General features: G+C 54.2%; 10 protein-coding genes across 10 annotated transcripts; 4 read left to right on the plus strand and 6 right to left on the minus strand.

The window, feature by feature from the left end:
- Positions 1–6: 6 nt before the first annotated feature.
- M409DRAFT_60954 (uncharacterized protein) lies at positions 7–2,048 on the plus strand (the record flags this gene model as incomplete). Its single annotated transcript, XM_033814620.1, has 2 exons — positions 7–61; positions 127–2,048. 2 exons carry the CDS (start codon positions 7–9, stop codon positions 2,046–2,048), a joined length of 1,977 nt encoding a protein of 658 aa, XP_033660136.1.
- A 317-nt stretch (positions 2,049–2,365) lies between these two features.
- On the minus strand, positions 2,366–3,280 carry M409DRAFT_71143 (uncharacterized protein; the record flags this gene model as incomplete). The annotated part of the gene is made up of 4 exons (XM_033819041.1): positions 2,366–2,418; positions 2,448–2,785; positions 2,877–2,902; positions 2,963–3,280. 4 exons carry the CDS (start codon positions 3,278–3,280, stop codon positions 2,366–2,368), a joined length of 735 nt encoding a protein of 244 aa, XP_033660137.1.
- Positions 3,281–3,779: 499 nt separating this feature from the next.
- M409DRAFT_30255 (uncharacterized protein) lies at positions 3,780–5,328 on the minus strand (the record flags this gene model as incomplete). Its single annotated transcript, XM_033809838.1, has 4 exons — positions 3,780–4,836; positions 4,889–4,976; positions 5,035–5,203; positions 5,263–5,328. The coding sequence occupies 4 exons, from the start codon at positions 5,326–5,328 to the stop codon at positions 3,780–3,782; spliced, it is 1,380 nt and encodes a 459-aa protein (XP_033660138.1).
- Positions 5,329–5,949: 621 nt separating this feature from the next.
- Positions 5,950–6,846, minus strand: M409DRAFT_30256 (uncharacterized protein; the record flags this gene model as incomplete). The annotated part of the gene is made up of 3 exons (XM_033809839.1): positions 5,950–6,574; positions 6,631–6,721; positions 6,792–6,846. 3 exons carry the CDS (start codon positions 6,844–6,846, stop codon positions 5,950–5,952), a joined length of 771 nt encoding a protein of 256 aa, XP_033660139.1.
- A 303-nt stretch (positions 6,847–7,149) lies between these two features.
- On the plus strand, positions 7,150–8,334 carry M409DRAFT_71145 (uncharacterized protein; the record flags this gene model as incomplete). The annotated part of the gene is made up of 1 exon (XM_033819042.1): positions 7,150–8,334. The coding sequence occupies one exon, from the start codon at positions 7,150–7,152 to the stop codon at positions 8,332–8,334; it is 1,185 nt and encodes a 394-aa protein (XP_033660140.1).
- A 593-nt stretch (positions 8,335–8,927) lies between these two features.
- M409DRAFT_30258 (uncharacterized protein) lies at positions 8,928–11,210 on the plus strand (the record flags this gene model as incomplete). The annotated part of the gene is made up of 1 exon (XM_033809840.1): positions 8,928–11,210. One exon carries the CDS (start codon positions 8,928–8,930, stop codon positions 11,208–11,210), a length of 2,283 nt encoding a protein of 760 aa, XP_033660141.1.
- An 85-nt stretch (positions 11,211–11,295) lies between these two features.
- Positions 11,296–12,597, minus strand: M409DRAFT_71146 (uncharacterized protein; the record flags this gene model as incomplete). Its single annotated transcript, XM_033819043.1, has 2 exons — positions 11,296–12,215; positions 12,519–12,597. The coding sequence occupies 2 exons, from the start codon at positions 12,595–12,597 to the stop codon at positions 11,296–11,298; spliced, it is 999 nt and encodes a 332-aa protein (XP_033660142.1).
- Positions 12,598–12,766: 169 nt separating this feature from the next.
- M409DRAFT_30260 (uncharacterized protein) lies at positions 12,767–13,246 on the plus strand (the record flags this gene model as incomplete). The annotated part of the gene is made up of 1 exon (XM_033809841.1): positions 12,767–13,246. The coding sequence occupies one exon, from the start codon at positions 12,767–12,769 to the stop codon at positions 13,244–13,246; it is 480 nt and encodes a 159-aa protein (XP_033660143.1).
- Positions 13,247–13,416: 170 nt separating this feature from the next.
- On the minus strand, positions 13,417–14,534 carry M409DRAFT_60959 (uncharacterized protein; the record flags this gene model as incomplete). Its single annotated transcript, XM_033814621.1, has 3 exons — positions 13,417–13,728; positions 13,791–14,083; positions 14,135–14,534. The coding sequence occupies 3 exons, from the start codon at positions 14,532–14,534 to the stop codon at positions 13,417–13,419; spliced, it is 1,005 nt and encodes a 334-aa protein (XP_033660144.1).
- An 861-nt stretch (positions 14,535–15,395) lies between these two features.
- M409DRAFT_60960 (uncharacterized protein) lies at positions 15,396–16,639 on the minus strand (the record flags this gene model as incomplete). Its single annotated transcript, XM_033814622.1, has 6 exons — positions 15,396–15,424; positions 15,475–15,837; positions 15,907–16,073; positions 16,128–16,350; positions 16,397–16,518; positions 16,569–16,639. The coding sequence occupies 6 exons, from the start codon at positions 16,637–16,639 to the stop codon at positions 15,396–15,398; spliced, it is 975 nt and encodes a 324-aa protein (XP_033660145.1).
- Positions 16,640–16,745: the final 106 nt, after the last annotated feature.

The following is a 16,745-nucleotide window of genomic DNA, read 5'->3' on the forward strand; positions in this document are numbered from 1 at the left end:
TTGACCATGAAGTTCTTGGCATCTTTGGCAGCGTCCACAGCGCTGCTCTCCGCAGCCTCAGGTTCGTCCTTTCACTTGTCTGTCGCAGGTAGAGTGACATTTCACTAACTTCACTTCCTCATTCAGCGACTCCTTACCCGCACAGGGAGGAAGTTGCTGCATTAGTACGACGAGCATTCGCCGCAAACGCACCTCATGGCTACACACCACAGACCGTGAGCTGTCCCTCAGCAACTCCCACAATCCGAAGCGCAGCGAGATTATCAGACAATGAAACGGCCTGGTTGGAAGTGCGCCGAAATGCCACGGTTCAGCCTATGCGCGACTTGCTGGGTCGCATGAATATCACGGGCTTGGATACCAATCAGTATATCGATAACCACCAGAACAATGCAAGCGCGTTGCCCAATATCGGCATTGCTGCGTCGGGTGGTGGTTACAGAGCTATGCTCAACGGAGCTGGCGTGATTCAGGCCTTTGACAGCAGGACACCCAACTCGACAGCTGCGGGACAACTAGGAGGCTTGCTGCAGGCGGCCACCTACCTTTCCGGGCTCTCTGGAGGCAGTTGGCTGGTCGGTTCCCTGGTATCGAACAACTTCACCTCGATCAGCGACATTCTGTCTCAGGATACTTCCGCCGATGACAGTGGAAGCTTATGGCAGTTGGGCAACAGCATTTTCGAGGGACCCGACACTGGTGGTATTCAGCTGGTTGATAGTGTTGGTTACTACGGGGATCTTGTCGATCAAGTGCATGGAAAGGAGGATGCGGGCTTCAACACCACCATCACGGATTACTGGGGCCGAGCATTGTCCTACCAATTGATCAATGCAACCGACGGTGGACCTGCGTATACGTTCTCGTCGATCGCCCAACAGGATTGGTTCACCAGCGGAAGCTCTCCTCTCCCTCTGATCGTGTCTGATGGCCGTAGCCCCGGTCAAACAATCATTTCCGACAACTCAACCATCTACGTCTTCTCCCCATGGGAGCTCGGTTCGGACGACCCTACGGTCTACGGATTCGCACCACTCCAATACGTTGGCACCAACTTCTCATCTGGCTCACCAAGCACAGACCAGTGCATCGTTGGATTTGACAGCGCAAGCTATGTCATGGGAACGAGCTCCTCGCTCTTCAACGCCATCCTGACTACCCTCCAAGGCGTCAACACGACCAGTGCCTTGGCCTCAGCGTTTCAGGATGCTCTTGAATCTATCCTCTCCGACATTGGTCAGGACAACGAGGATATCGCGGACTGGGTGAACCCCTTCCGAGGCTACAACAATGCCACTAACGTCAATGCTCCATACAACAACCTGACCCTCGTTGACGGAGGTGAAGACGGACAAAACATCCCCCTCTACCCTCTCATCCAGCCAAACCGCAACGTAGACGTCATCTTCGCCATCGACTCCTCCGCCGACACGACTGAGACCAGCCCAGCCAACGGCTCAGCACTGAACTGGCCCGACGGCGTCTCCATCGTCCGCACCTACGAGCGTTCCCTCTCCGACATGGCCAACGGCACCTCCTTCCCAGCAGTCCCAGACATCAACTCCTTCTTCAACCTAGGCCTCAATAACCGCCCCACCTTCTTCGGCTGCAACGCCTCCAACACCACCTCGCCAACCCCGCTGGTTGTCTACCTTCCCAACGCGCCCTACGTCTACTACGGCAACACGAGCACCTACCAAATGTCCTACAACGACACGGAGCGCAACGCCATCATCCTCAACGCCTACAACGGCGCCACACAGGGCAACGCCTCGCTCGATGCCAACTGGCCCGCCTGTGTCGGCTGCGCCATCCTCTCCCGCTCGCTGGACCGAACGGGCACAGACGTTCCTGACATCTGCAACCAGTGCTTCTCCAGGTACTGCTGGGATGGCACGACCAACAGCACCGCGCCGGGGCCCTATGTACCCGAGTTCAAGATCTCGGACGCCATGGTCAAGGTGACGAGTGGGGCTTCGGCGAGGTTTTCGGGCTCGGTGGTGATGGCTGTCGCTACGGCGGTGGTTGTTGGGTTCGCGATGCTTTAGAGAAGCGTTGCGAGGGGTTTTGGATGGTGTTTATCGATGAGGATGACGACGGTCACGTTGGATAGATGGGAATTTCTGGATTATGATGAGCGTTACGGCATAGTTATTAATGGATTCCCCCGGTTTAGCCACAGGCTGGGTTGCATGTATGAATTGATGAACTTTCTCAATCACAAAAGCAAAAGAAATCTGAACAAGAACCATCCGCTCCCTCTCCTCCTTCAACAACAAAGCCCCGATTCCTCTCCACATACGTCCCCGCCCAAGCCCTCCTAACAACCTCATCCATCCCCCCACCACCCCTCCTCTCCGGCGCCTCATGAAAAATCAACTCCTCCAGACTCCCCTCCACCACCTCTCCATTCCTCCCCTTCTCCACCCATCCCGGATCCTCTACACTCTCCAACTCCGCGAGTTCGTCAAAAGCCCGCAGGATCGTGCGCATGGGGGTGATTTTGTCTGGAGGGAAGGTTTCTAGCAGGCCGGGGGGCGGGAGGGAGGTGCGGACTAGGGTTGGGCAGACTGCATTAATGGTTATGTTGTGTGGTTTGGCCACGGACGCCATGGAGCGGACGAGGCCCACGAGGGCGTGTTTGCTCGCGGCGTATTGGGGGATTACGGGCTGCGGGTAGAGGCCTGCGGCGGAGGAGGTTAGGACGATTTTGCCGCCGGGTTGGGGTTTGGTTGCTGTGCTGCTGGGGAGGGAGAGGTAGTGGGCGGCGAGTTTGATTCCGTAGCTAGATGATCATTCGTCTTTAGCGGAGTGGACTTAAGGGGTTGGTTGATTGAGTAGAGTATGGGCTGGTGTGGGATGGTGTTGACACGTACTAAGTCCCCGTCAAATTGACATCTATCTACCTCATTCCCCAAATGAGCGTCAACGACCACAGCGCGCACAAAGACACAACACTCACAGTCTTCATACCCGGCCGTCTCGGCGGTTTCTTAGGATCGCCCGAAATCGAATGAAACACATCATCCCGATCATCAATGCCCGCATTCAACGCCACGAAATCCAGCCTCTCATTCCACTCATACGCCCGCTTGAACATGGACGCTTGCTGATCCCAGGAGGAGATGTCGGTTTCGATGAAGAGGGTTTTGTCGAGCTTCTCCTGGGGTGGGTTCACGTCGGCCATGATCACGTTCCAGTTTCTTGAGAGGAGGTGTTTGGTTAGGGCGAGGCCGATGCCGCTGCTGGCGCCTGTGATTATTGCTGTGGGGGGTGGCATTGTTGATGATGAAGAGATGGTGGTAGTGAAGGGTTGGAAAGCTAGGAGATTTTTTTGACGGTCCGTCGTGATACTTGGGGGGAATAGAAAAATCAGTAGGAAAGTTGGCTCTGTGAGAGGATCATAGGGCGAGGTCCTGCACCTTGCCGGCATTGCGGAGTTGGATGCATCTACCGGCTGTATGCAGGAGAAGGAGTGATTCTCCACTCGTCAGCATACCACGTTGTTGACGGAGGGGGCTTTGCTCATGGATGAAGATGTAGTAATAGCTCCGCGAGGATCATGCTTCTAACGTTCTATGTAGCTTCTCGTTAGCAACAGGCTTGTGACAACGTTGGGTCAGTGTACCAGATGCACGGTATGCCCGACTTACTGGGGATATGCGCATCTTGTGGACAACATGATTGTAGAGCAAGAAATCAACCCTAACCTCCCTCATTGCCGTCGTCCCTGCCGCACGTTCCGTAAGCCTTATGACGCTAAACTTCCACATCCTCCTTCACGCCTCCCAAACGATGAGCTTGTGGTCGAAGCCGCCACTGACAAGGACCTCCTTCTCGTCGCTTGCATTCTTAACGACGCCCGCCCACAAGCACCGCACCTTGGTACCAGGCTCATGACCCTTGAGCGTGCTCACAATCTTGCCCGTGCTTGCTTCTATGCCTCTGATCGCGCCATCGTCCCCATTCACCCACACACCGCTTCCGTCCGGTCTCCACGCTACTGCGGGAGTCGAGTAAGCCGTTTGGGGTGCGAGGGTAGTGCAGTGGATCTTGATAGCCGCTGACTCTCGGTCTGCAATGGCCAGCGCTGCACGAGCTTGGGATGCTTGTGTCTCGGTTGGTTGCTCTCCGAGTAAGGCTTGCCTAGTTGATGGAACAGGCGCTGGAGCTGATTGTGGTTCCCATGGAGGGAAAAGCAACGTCACTATGAGCAGCTTCATGTGAGGTATGCTTGAAGTACCCACAGCCAGCAAGCTGGGGTCTGTAGGGCAAAGCTCGAACGATGAAGGCGTGAACGCCACCCAGGCGTTCGAGTGAGGAGCCAGGTTCTGTTTGCCGAGAAGGTGCGGCTCTTCTTCGACGCTGTAGTAGAAGATGAAGCTGGAGTCCGTTCGGCTTGCTAACAGGACCGGTCGATTGTTGTCTGGATGTCGAACAAACAGGATAGCTTCAGGCTTCGATGACATGGGAATCTTTGCCACAGGCTCGCCAACCTCGACACCGGTGCCCAGGTCATTCTTATACAAATTGATTTTGTTGTCCCAGCCTGCTGTGGCGATGTACGTCTCGGATGGGTCGTCTACCAGAGCTGCTATCTTGACGATGTACTTGGTGTGATCGCGGCGTCTCTCCAGAATTCGACCAGCAGGATCACTGACATACAGCTGGCCAGACATTGAAGCAGTAAGGATCCTATCTTTGGCCAGTTGTAGAGATGACAAGACAGGAGCATCGTGTAGATCAGATACAGTCTTTTGTAGGGTCCTGGTCGAAGCATCGAGCAAGTGGAATTTGCGATCTGCTGTTGAGGCATACAGAGTGGATGATGACGAGCTGCTATCGGGTCAGCCCTTCAGGTTCGAATAAGTACAAATAAATTCGATACCCATCATCGTTCTGCAAACTATCCACACGCGCAGAGAGTATATTCGATGAGGTCGGCAAGCCAGTCACTTCATGAGCAGTCGATGGTGCTGCCACTCATTAGCATCTTAACTCCTGATATCCATCATCCGGGAACAGCTCGCTCACCATTCTTCGTCCACGCCTCATTCGAATCTTCCAACCCCAATTTCTCAAACTTGACAGCAACATCGAAATTCTTTTTCTCATCAAGTAGCTTCTCCAGCGTCAAGTCCCCCTTCGATACGTTTCCGGCATCGAAGGGTAGATCGGCCTCTTGAACAAAGGCATCGTATGTCTATATTCTCTTTCGTCAGATGTCAGCGGTGGGAAGGAGAGAGGTATACTCAAACTTACTTCGGTGTAGTTGTTGGCTTTGAGATAGCGTGCCACTATCAAGATCTCGGAGTCGGAGGCTGGCATTCTCTAACAATCGATGTTGATTTTCTTCCTGTGGTTGATGTATGATGGCAAGCTTGGGAGTTGATCAGTTGAGGTTGAAATTGAAGGCCACGACTTTTGTCGGTCCCACTTCGTCACATGCTGCTGCTGCGCTCACAATTATCTGTCTAAGAATGGCTCTCACCATCTTGAATATAGAGAACATGATCTGACTGGATGAGAAAGTTGAAAGGCTCCTGATCCTGATCCGAGGACATGCATTTACCTATGTACAGACCGTTATCCGAAGTCTTTTCGGTTGCTTTGAGCGAACGTTCGATCGGTAACGATGCAAGCACTTGTCTGTCCACCATGCCGGTCCTCGAACGCGTTCTTGGAACGCAATGCCGTCTCGACGCCACCTGGAGCTACACCCGGCCGTTTCGTGAACTCTGACAGGTGCTTGTAGACTCCAACCTTCCCACTGCCCCTGAGCGAATCACGGCGACATTGCATGCCGAGCTACCTTAGGACACTCGACGTTAGAATTGCCAGCGTGAGGAAGCTGGCGTCCTCAATGAGCGCTGTAGGGTAGGTTTGGGCATTCACAACTCGTGGCCAAGTCCCGTCGTTTGGCAGAATGAGATCCTTCAGCATGATCTTTCATCGCTTGGCGCTGCCGGGCTTCGCCAATGGACGTGTATGTGCGTTCGTGCCTCGCTGCGGTCGATTCGCCATAACGAGCGGCCTCCTCTCCTCGCCCATCTTCTTCTCAGGATCGTTCTGACTTCCAAGCTCTGGTATCTGCCTCCACATCTTGGGCCATACTCCAGGCGCTGAGCTCCTGTCTAGGACCACATTGTCGACCATGAATCTGCCCAAGAAGTTCTTGATCACGTTATGCCACCAGGTCCCCTCATATTTTGCAGCTTCTCCAGTGTGCTCGGGTACGTACTCCAGATTTGACAACCCTCTTTTGAAACTCGGCCTGTATTTCCTGAGCAGACCAAACTTGACGTCTCTTTTCGTCGGCCACGGCAAAACTCTCATGCACTCGATCTGTAATTGAGTGTTGCTAGGCGTGTTGTCCGCGAACTTCAACAATTCCTCCTTAGACGTTCGAACACTCGGTGGAAGACGGACTTTAATGGAATGCACGTAGGGCCCTGTGGCTAGCATCATGACCACCATTGGGACGGCAGATCCTAGGACGAAGGGGACAATCCATAAGCTTGAGTGGTCGGGCGAGAAGTAAAAGTTTGTCGCGAAGAGGCAGCCTATGGGAAAGCTGCAACATTTCCTGTGTTAGCCAGCGGCATACAAACTACAGTTCGAGGTACCAACATGACAATGGTCACTATTCGAAAGAAGCCCATGAAGAGGGTTTTGGGAGAGCCGGCTCGGTAGACATTGAGGTATTCCGGGTACTTGAAGCCTACATATCGTAAGTTGTGAAATCGTAGGGGTCGCGGAATGTACACACGAGGAGGTTTACCAGCCTGAACAACGACTGTGCTCTTTGCCCGAGAAGACGACCAAGTCTTGTTCGCATCGGTCCATTGTGGGCATGGAACGGCCAGCAAGGGTCCATGAACAGCAAATGCTCTCTGGATCAAGGGATTTGGTATGCGACAGACGGCATTGAGCCGCAAGGCAGTGGGCGACAACATCACATGGCAGCTGGTTGCAACAGGAGGAGAGAAGACGCGACTGTTGGCCGCGGAGGAGGAGCTCAGTCGCTCGGCTTGGCTGGCTTGGGATTGAGCAGCATCAGAGTTCACGGCGACGTGGCTTCTCGCTTCTTACCACCAACAAGTCAGCTACCATGATACGATAGCAGCGCAGGATAGCCGATAATCGAACATGAAGCTCTTCAACGCCGCCCTCCTCCTGCCGGCCGTCATCCGCGAGACATTGGCATACACGGCCCTGTCCGACTCCACCCTCCGCTCATTGCCCGGCCCAGGTGACAATTTCGATATCAACAATGGCGCACTGCTCTCTCCGATCTTGATTCCACGAGTACCGGGTACTGAAGGGTCGCTTGCTGTCCAGAAGCATCTTACCGAGTTCTTCTCCCAAAAGCTGCCCAAATGGAAGGTCACTCTCCAAAACTCGACGAGCGTAACGCCTACGTCGAATGGTAAAGAGGTGCCGTTCGCAAATATAATAGCCACACGCGACCCACCATGGGCACACGGCGACGGCGATGTCAGTCGTTTGGCCCTCGTTGCGCATTATGATTCGAAGTTGACTCCGAATGGATTCATTGGAGCAACTGATTCGGCAGCACCTTGTGCTATGCTGTTGCATGCAGCGAGGACGTTGGATGAGGCTTTGACCAAGAAATGGGAATCCATGGATGCTCAAGGAGATGTAGACGATGACGGGTTGGAGGGTCATAGGGGGATTCAGATACTGCTACTGGATGGAGAGGAGGCTTTCCGGACGTGGACCCATGATGACTCTTTATATGGCGCGAGGTCACTCGCAGAAGAATGGGAAGCATCTTCATACTCTGCGTGGAGTGCATACCACTCGCCGCTTTCCACAATCGAGCTGTTCGTACTACTTGACCTGCTGGGAGAGGAGAACCCCAAGATACCCTCCTACTTCAAGACCACCCATTGGGCGTACCAGAAGATGGCGGAAGCAGAAAAGCGACTTCGCGAGCAGAAGATGTTCAAGAGCTCTCCAAACCACCCGTCTAAGCTCAAGGAAGGCGAAGCTCCCAAAGGCGAGCCAATGTTCCTTCACGAGGGCGGTAAGAAAGACACCGATCGGTGGGCCGGCGGCTTCGTCGAAGATGACCACCTTCCATTCATGGCCCGTGGGGTAGAGATTTTGCATCTCATCACTTCACCATTCCCCCGTACATGGCATACGATGGACGACGATGGCGAGCATTTGCACATGGACACCGTTGAGGACTGGGCCATGCTCACCGTCGCATTTGCTGCCGAATGGATGGATCTGGAAGGGTTCTTCGATGCGGGCAAAGCACAGCCGGTGAAGAGGAATATCGATGAAGGCAAAACTGAGCTGTGAGTCTACCACGCTCTGCAAAGCTCACAAGACATTGAAGCTGATCCAACGTAGAGAACATAATGCGATTTTGTGAAGTTCTTCTGTATAGACTGTGGATTTCCAACATCGCCATGCTCGTTTTTTGCGAGTGAAGAAGGTATCCCAATGGCCATGACACCGCGTGCATTTCATCTCACGGACACGGAACGCGGTGGCGACTCTGTTTCGTCCAGTGTTGAGAAGGCTGCAAAGTCTCCAAGAGGACGAATGTGAGAATGAAGCGCGCCTTATTAAATATCAAGACGTCAAACAGTGGTTGGATGGAAGCTTTAGGAAGGAGCGCGGTACTACGGATCTCCAACTATCGACCAGCCTGAGCTTTACAACACCTCACACAGGCGCTTCAACGACGGTTCTGTGCCGGGGGGATCGAATAAGCTCGGTTTTGTCAACCTTCTTTGTCATTGAGAAATGTCCTGTTGTCGGGGTCACGCCGGATCCGGTCAAGCAAAGGTCCCCCATTGTCCTTTGCTATTGTCAAGTCCAGATGAATACTGGTCAACGGCCCCCGTCTCCCTCACCATGTCGAACGTACACTACATTCTATCTGCACCATGGCGCGGACACCGACCAAGTATAACCCACCGCGCAAGTCTGGTCCTCCACTGGGACACCGCCGCACGCGGTCGGCCAGCTCGTCGCCTCAACACCATTCATCGCCAATCCGGAGGTCAAGACCACCTCATCATGCATTGCCCAATCCAGGCAGGTCACCGCGGACTTCTCCTAGACATCGGACGCCTCCAAGACCGCGCCTCCCCAGGAACGCGCCAACCCCAGAAGAACAGCTACAAAGCGAGTTGGATGCCTCTCTCTCTACGCCAGATTTGAGGCAGCCAGGGCCTCCACTCGGTCGTCAATTGTTCCCTCAAGCGCCTCAAGCAGAGGAGAACGAGGATGAAGACGCTAACGCCAGTGTCCGCACTCCTTACGATCGTTCGCCGTCTTATGAGGACACTCGAATCACAGCACATGGTGCCTACGAACGTGACCCCAACGGACCATACCCTAACGATCCGCCTTCACCACCACCAAGACGAAGGAGCTTTTCTCCTCCGGAATCCGTACCGTCGCCACATTGTACAGGATCACAAGCACTCACAGAACCCCCTCTGCCAGAGCAAAGCCCCGAAGAGAGGGTCGCGGACCTGGAGCGGGTGACAGAAGAACAAGACGAAGAGATCACACGCCTTGAAAGCGAGGTTCTTGAACTGCGAGATGAGAGAGACGAGTACTTGGCCAATTGGGCTGAAAGCAACGAAGAGAATGCTCGGCTCTGGGCGTGGTTGGAGAATATAGATACAGAACCTTCTGTCTCTGAGGAAAAACGATCCAATTCTGAAGAGGAACAATCTGGCCCTGACTGGCGCATCGCAGAATTGGGGGCGGAGTTAGCCAGGCTTCGGGGGCAACATGATCGAGACATAGACGCGATGCGAGACGAGCTCCAGAGGGCTCATGAGGCGATAGATGAGGCACACGCCCAAAACGCCCGGCAGCGCGGAGAAATCGTTCACTTGAACGAACGAGTGGGCACGGCCCGCGAACAGCTAAACGAGCTCAACCGTGCAAACGACGGCCTACGGGAGCAACTGGATGGGAGCGCGGCTGTCAATAGGAACCTTCAGCGCCATCTTACCGAGAGAGCGAACGAAAGAGACAACATCGAATATGAAAGGCAACAAGCTGTAGGTCAGCTGCGGGAGGCTGACGCGGAAATAGAGCGCCTGGAAGATAGAGTTGCTGAGCTCGAAGGTGCAGCAGATGGTGTCGTGGCCGAAGACCAACTGCAGGAGAATCCTGTGCAGACTGATAGAGTGTTGAGACGAGAGCATGCCTTACTGCAAGGTTTACTTGAAGCGGCTGATGCGGATAATGCACAATTGTACGCACAGAACGAGCAATTGACGCAGCAGAACACGGATCTGACGCAGCAGAACACAGATTTGACCGCAGAGAATACACAGTTGCGGCGCGATCTGGAATTGTCCGAGCAAGAACGCGAAGAGTTACGAGAGGTTCGGGAGGAATTCCAGGATGAGGTCGATAATTTAAACCAGGTGATTGCAGACGATCATGAGGAACTCGCCCAGCTGCGCGTGCAGAACACCGATGTGATGCAGGTAGTGCAAACCCGGGGCGACACGATCCAAACGCAAGCAACTGCCATTGAAAACCTTGAAAACCAGTTGCAAGACGAACGGAATGCGGCTCAGGTCCTGCTCGCTGAAAGGACGCAGGAGAGGGACACGGCGGAAATGGCGAGGATCAATACCCAGGCGCAGTTGAACGAGGCTCAAAACGCCCTGGCTCTTACGCGAGCGAGGCTGGAGTGGTTGGAGGCTGGGGGCGAGGGTGATCCTCCTCCTCTGCCGGAAGTTGAGCAACCGGCTCCAGGTGGTGAAAACGATGGCGATGGGGATCAAGACCCACCGGAAGAAAACCCAGAGCCTGCGCAGGACGATGACGGGGTGGACGATGGCAATGCTCCTGCGGCTCGTCCACGGCGTCGACCTCCCAGGGCTTTCGTGGAATTTCCACGCTTGGCACCTGAAGACATCGCCGGATACGCGCCCGGGCATGGACCAGGACCACCGTCGCCGGGAGGAGATCAGAATTCACCCGATCGTTGGAGCAGCGCTGAATACCAACCCTCTCCTCGAGCAAGACGCGGACGAGGAAGAGGTCGAGGTCGCGGTCGTGGCGGAGGAGATTCAGGTGCAGGCGCGACTGGTGGAGCAGGAGTCGCGAAGAGACCAAGAGGGCGGCCTCGAGGGCGCAAGAATAAGAGAGGAAGGGGAGGCAGGGGAGGCGGAGGCGCAGGCGCAGCGGCTTGAGAGTGTGTAATCTTTCTTCAGACGCATTCATGATTTGCAATGAAATTAATGATCATAACTTGTTAAATTATTTGATCTCTACATCTCAATATCCTCTCTGGTGATTGACCTCATTGATAAACTTCGACCCGGGCGGTTTTCGCAGATCCTCTAACAGAATCGCCAGTGCTCTTTCCGTGTACTTGAAATTCTGCGAACTGCTATGCGGAGCAATGAAGCAATTCGGCGCATCCCAGAGCGGACTGTCAGGAGGAAGGGGTTCTGGGGTCTGAACATCGAGCGCTGCTCCTCGTACCCCTGAGCCTTCGGTCTTGAGCGCTTCGATGAGCTCGTCTTGGACAATGACTTCCCCTCGGGCCAAGTTTGTGATGAAAGCCCCGCCGTAAGGACTATGTTTCGCGAGAATGTCGAATTCTTCCCGACCCAGCATCCCTCGAGTCTTGTCCGTCATAGGCACGACGACGACCAAAATATCAATCCCCTGAGCCAGGAAATGGTGCAAAGCCGTCCTGTCCAGTCCGTGATACCACGCTTTTGGAAACTCCCCCTCCGGATCCCCCGTGCCAGGAAGTCGATACCCCGTATCCCTCCTCGACTCGGTCGTCTCCTTGGCCGTCGCCGTGAACGCCACAACCTCCATACTCATCGCCGTCGCCACCTTGGCTATCTGCCTCCCAATACTCCCATACCCCAGAATCCCCATCCGCTGCCCCACAAGGTCCCTTTGGCCCATCGCCTCAAACTTCATACTCCATTCTTTCCTCCGCTGACGCTCCCAGTTCTCGTTCAACGCTTTGCTGAAGGCCATGTACGTCATCATCGTCCACTCCGCCATCGCTGGACCGTGGATCCCGGTGCTATACGTCCAGCGGATGGAGGGGTCCTTGAAGAGTGGCGAGCGGGAGACATAGTCTGTTCCTGCCGTGAGAGCGTGGCAGAGCTTTAGACGGGGGCAGACGGTTTTGGAGGACGGGAGGGCTGCTATGGTGGCGATGATGTCTACGTCTGCGAGTATGGATTCGTCTTCGATTTTGAAGAGGGCTTGGGTCCATGTTACTCGTAATCCTGTTTCTTGTTGTAGTCGTTCGACCAGAGCCTTGTCTTCGGGTAGCGGCCAGAAGATCATGAGATGTGCGCCTTGCCATTCTGGCGAAACCCGCTGGGCCATTGTGCGAGACTGAGTTAGTATCAAGAGAACGAAGTGGAGGAAAGCAGTGGAAGAGAAAGGGCAGTGTGCTAGAGATGGGGCGAGAACGAGGTGTCATCATGATAGGAAGATCCTGCGAGTGCGGTTCTCGCAGGGCTTACTCTGACTAGATGGTAGGTACGTTATGGTATCGTGGAGTCGGCTATGAACCGGGCGGATACCTCGTTTACGATTCCTCATTGCGAGTTGTAACCAGAGTCAGCTCTGTGTCGTCAAGAGTCGGATGTGGTAGAGCGAGACTACTGGACAGAAGTCGCCGTGTGTCAGTGGTCAGAAGTAGCGGTTGAGATTCTGTACTTCATCAACACCTAAATCCGTTTTTCCTCACCAAAGCCCATACACTCGAACAATGCCGCCGCGTTCCTCCTCGCACACATATGCGACCTCTCAGAAACCATCGCCTATATCGACAACGACATCAGCACCCCCGAAACCTCGTCAATACGTCGCTCCCGAAGAACGAATTTCCAGATATCCCAAATTCCCGGAGCCTGAACCTCCCAGCCCTCCCAAACGAAGCCTCTTCTCCTTTATCTGGCCGTTCGGAGGGGCGAAAGCGCAAGAGAAAGTAGAGACAATAGACTTTGGCAAGCAGAATCTTACTCGAGGCGTACAGGCATCCCAGGATGTCGTGAAGACGGGAGCCCTCAATCCACGATACAAGTTCGTCGCAACGCGGCTTACTTTGGCTATAGCGTTTACGCCTGTTGCTATATATCTCTCATACGAGCTCTACGAGCGCCGTTTTAATGGGAAGGAGCAGAAGCCGTTTCCGATGCACAAAGTCAAGGCCCCTGAACAGGACACCATAACCACCACGAATGGATGAAATGCTATTGAGGAACTGTCGATTCACTATTCTCTAATGCCAGGGACAAGTACGCCAAGCTAAAACGCGTCATATGGTCGCCCTCGCTGTCGTGGAGCATTTGTGCCCCCAAAGCCCTCCAGAACCTCCCTCATCCAACCCCAATGCTAAACGACCATCCGGACAATGCATTACCAAGCGCTGTGGCCACCATCGATTCGAAGATCGGACGCCGTCATGAAGCTGGAGGCGTCGGAGATCAAGAATACTGCCGCGCCCCTGTACTCTTGCGGAACGCTGAGCTTTCCGAGCATATTCTGGGTTGGCCAATCGCGACGTCTTTCTGGGTATTGCTCGAAGAGAGCCTCGACCATGGCGGTGACGATGTAACCAGGCGAGATGGTGTTGACACGGATGCCGTGCTGACCCCATTCAGAGGCAAGGTTGCGGGCGAGCTGGAGAACACCAGCCTTGGAGGCGTTGTACGCTGGGCAGATGAGACCCTAAAGCAGGAACGTTAGCTGAATCACAAGTGGGGCAAGAGCATATTGTTAATTGGACTCACCCTGTTGGCAACAGTGCCACTCATCGACGCAATGAAGGCCATGCTGCCTCCACGGCCGTGCCTGATCATCTCTTTGGCGACTGCCTGGGCTGTCATCAGGACACCTGTGATGTTGACCTCGAACATGGTGTTGGCATCCTTCTGGGTGTACTCCAGCGCCGGGGTCTCCTGCTGGATACCAGCCGCTGCAACAAGGCCATCCAACTTGCCCTGTTGCTCTGAGATACTTCGAATGACCTCGTTGAGTTGCGGCACGTCTCGGACGTCGATTTGTCGGTAATGGAGCGTAGTACCTGCGAGTGTCAGCCAAAGGTGCTTACACGAGCAATATGGACTCTGCGTACCAAGTTCTTCTGCCGCCCTCTTCTGCACGCGGTAGAAATCAGGACTTGGCTCAGAAAGTCGGTCAAGAGCATACACAGTGGCACCAGCTTCCAGAAGAGCCTCCGCTTGCACGAGACCAAGACCTCTTGCTGCACCAGTAACCAGAACAACTTTGTCGTTCAAGTTGAATTCTGGCAGACGCTTGGTGGTACCAAGGTACGAGCCAGACTTGAGGTTGTCCTTGAGCGCAACGGCCTCCTCTCGTGGTGGATCTGGAGGGTCACGACCAACAATCGGCGGGTTACCCTGTGGAGGGTCGTGAAGGTCGTGCTTGAGACGGCATTGGAGCAGAGAAACTGTGCGAGGGGCGATGTTTGCTGAGCGGAATGCTCGTGGAGCTGTCCTGAGCAGAGATGCCATTGTGTGTGTGTGTGTTTTTTGTTCAACTTTTTGAGAAAGTTGTGTGGAGGACGGATTTCAAGCTCCAGAGAGCTTTACAGAGCTTCGGGTGTATGGGAAAGGATCTGGGCTGACACAACGCAACGACAATGGAGTGCGAGGGAGGAGGAGGAGCGAAGGGGAGGAAAGCACACAAGCAAACAGGAGCGTGATAGGTTTTTGTAAGACCTAGCAGGAAGGGAAGGCGGTGGCTTTAGCCCATCCAGGTCTGTCACCCGCACATTGACTTCGAGGCCGTCTGCCAGTTCTAGAAAGTCGAGCGGGTTCTGGCTTGGTTCCTGGGCAGCTCTCACACAGGGACAACAGACAGCAGGTGGAAGCTGGGCCGGCAGCGCGTGGTACTGCTCTGCAGCAGCAGCAAGCTTTACTCACCACCAGAAGCCGATCGTTCTTGCCCCACCTTTCTGTGGTCAAACGGATTGCTCGTTCTGGCAATGCCGGTCTCACCCCACCAAGGGCAACCAAGGGTTTCCGTCTTGGGGAGTGCAGCAGCTGGAGGCGTTTTTCGCGAACGCACGTGCGTTTGGTTGTTCGTGTCGAGGTTAATTGAGCAGTCTGGATCTTTTTTGAGGAAACGTATCATTCATCTCGCCGGTTCGTTCGGTGCTTTTCACCGCCATCTTTTCTCGGGCCTCCAACATGTCACTCACCATCGAACGTTGCGAAAGGAAGTGAGAGGGGATGCTCTGCTTCGAAGAAACAGCGCCGTTGAGATTTGACATTACTCTCGCATGACTAAAATAGGGGATTTCTGTTATTGGGCATTCTGTTGAAAGCGATTCTCGCAGGTTCCCGCCTGCTGCTTTTCCATCATCACCTCCATTACTTCGGTACCACGTAAACGCCGATTGCTGCGAGTCAAAGTCAGTACGATTCAAAAGCGTTTTGAGAGGCCACTCACGGCAAGGGTTGTAGTCCTGAAAGAAATCAAGAACACCATTCCCAGTCGTATGGAACCAAATCCCAATCGCCTGACCCGCTGGACAAGGAATGGAAGCAATGTCGTAGGCATTTCCTGGAGACAGAGAGAAAGATCCGTAATCCGTGACGACCTTTGGAGATGTCTCGAATGTAGTCCATTCGCTGGCTGGGCCGTTGAGGATGGCGAATTTGAAGACGCCGTCGCCGCTGTAGGTGTACGCTGATGTCTCCAAAGTGGATTGTTCTGGGAAGAGGAACTGGATCGAGCAGGTCTTGCCTTGGGTTGAGGTGGGGATGTCGAAGTTGAAGATGCTGGAGATGGTGCCGTGGGCGCTGCCGTTGTCTGAAAGTGGCATGTCAGTATGTCAACTATCGCCGTTGCGGACGTGCTATCCCTGCGGGCGACACGTACATTGAGTCCCGTAACATGTTTTTGGATTGGCAGAGTCGATTGGGATGATCAAGTGCGGGAACTCGTAATCACCCACGGCAGGCAAGTCTCTGGGGCACTTGCTTGTTGGTGGAGGCGGCGTGGGCTCTGGTGCTGGTGGAGTTGCCTGGCAGTTGTCTGCTTGGAGCCTGCTATTGTCAGAACGTTCTCCAAGGTGGCTGTTACATCTGCGTTTGACGTACCAAATTGGCACACATCCCTGCTGATTCTCGACGGGCTGGTCGTAGATGTTGAAGTCTTTGTTCCCGTTGCTTGGGCACGCATAGAATGTCGTGTCGTCGTGGTACGAGAGTGTGCCGTCGGAAGTGATGGAGAAGCCTGGCGTAGGCGACGCTCCAGCATCACATTGCCACTGGGTTGTGGGAGGAGTGAGAATACAGCCACGACCCTTTGCGTCCGTGAGGCCTGGAACACATCAGCGTTGATCATTGTTCGGTCGAGGTGAACATACCGCCGTCTGCAGTCAGACAGTATTGGCCTTCAGGAAGACCGTCCTGCTCGATTCGATTCTGGCCATCGTCAAGTTGAACGACCGGACCGCTAGGATCTCCAAAGGCATCCAAGTGGAAGCAGCTGCAGCAATGTAAGTAACTTCTCGCACCATAGACTATCGATGGGCTTACCATCCTGTCTCTCGGGTTCCCAGACCTTGCGAGAGAGTGGCCAGAGCCGCAATGACACTGCTGTACTTCATGATACCTGTGACTCCTTGATATGGTCGTAAATATAGTCGTAGTCAATGTTCCTATCGTATGTATGTCGCAATTGAAACCAAGTATAGCGAGATGGAACGTCGCTTT

The sequence above is a fragment of the Zasmidium cellare genome, assembly GCF_010093935.1.
Source record: "Zasmidium cellare ATCC 36951 unplaced genomic scaffold M409scaffold_62, whole genome shotgun sequence".
Classification (NCBI taxonomy): domain Eukaryota; kingdom Fungi; phylum Ascomycota; class Dothideomycetes; order Mycosphaerellales; family Mycosphaerellaceae; genus Zasmidium; species Zasmidium cellare.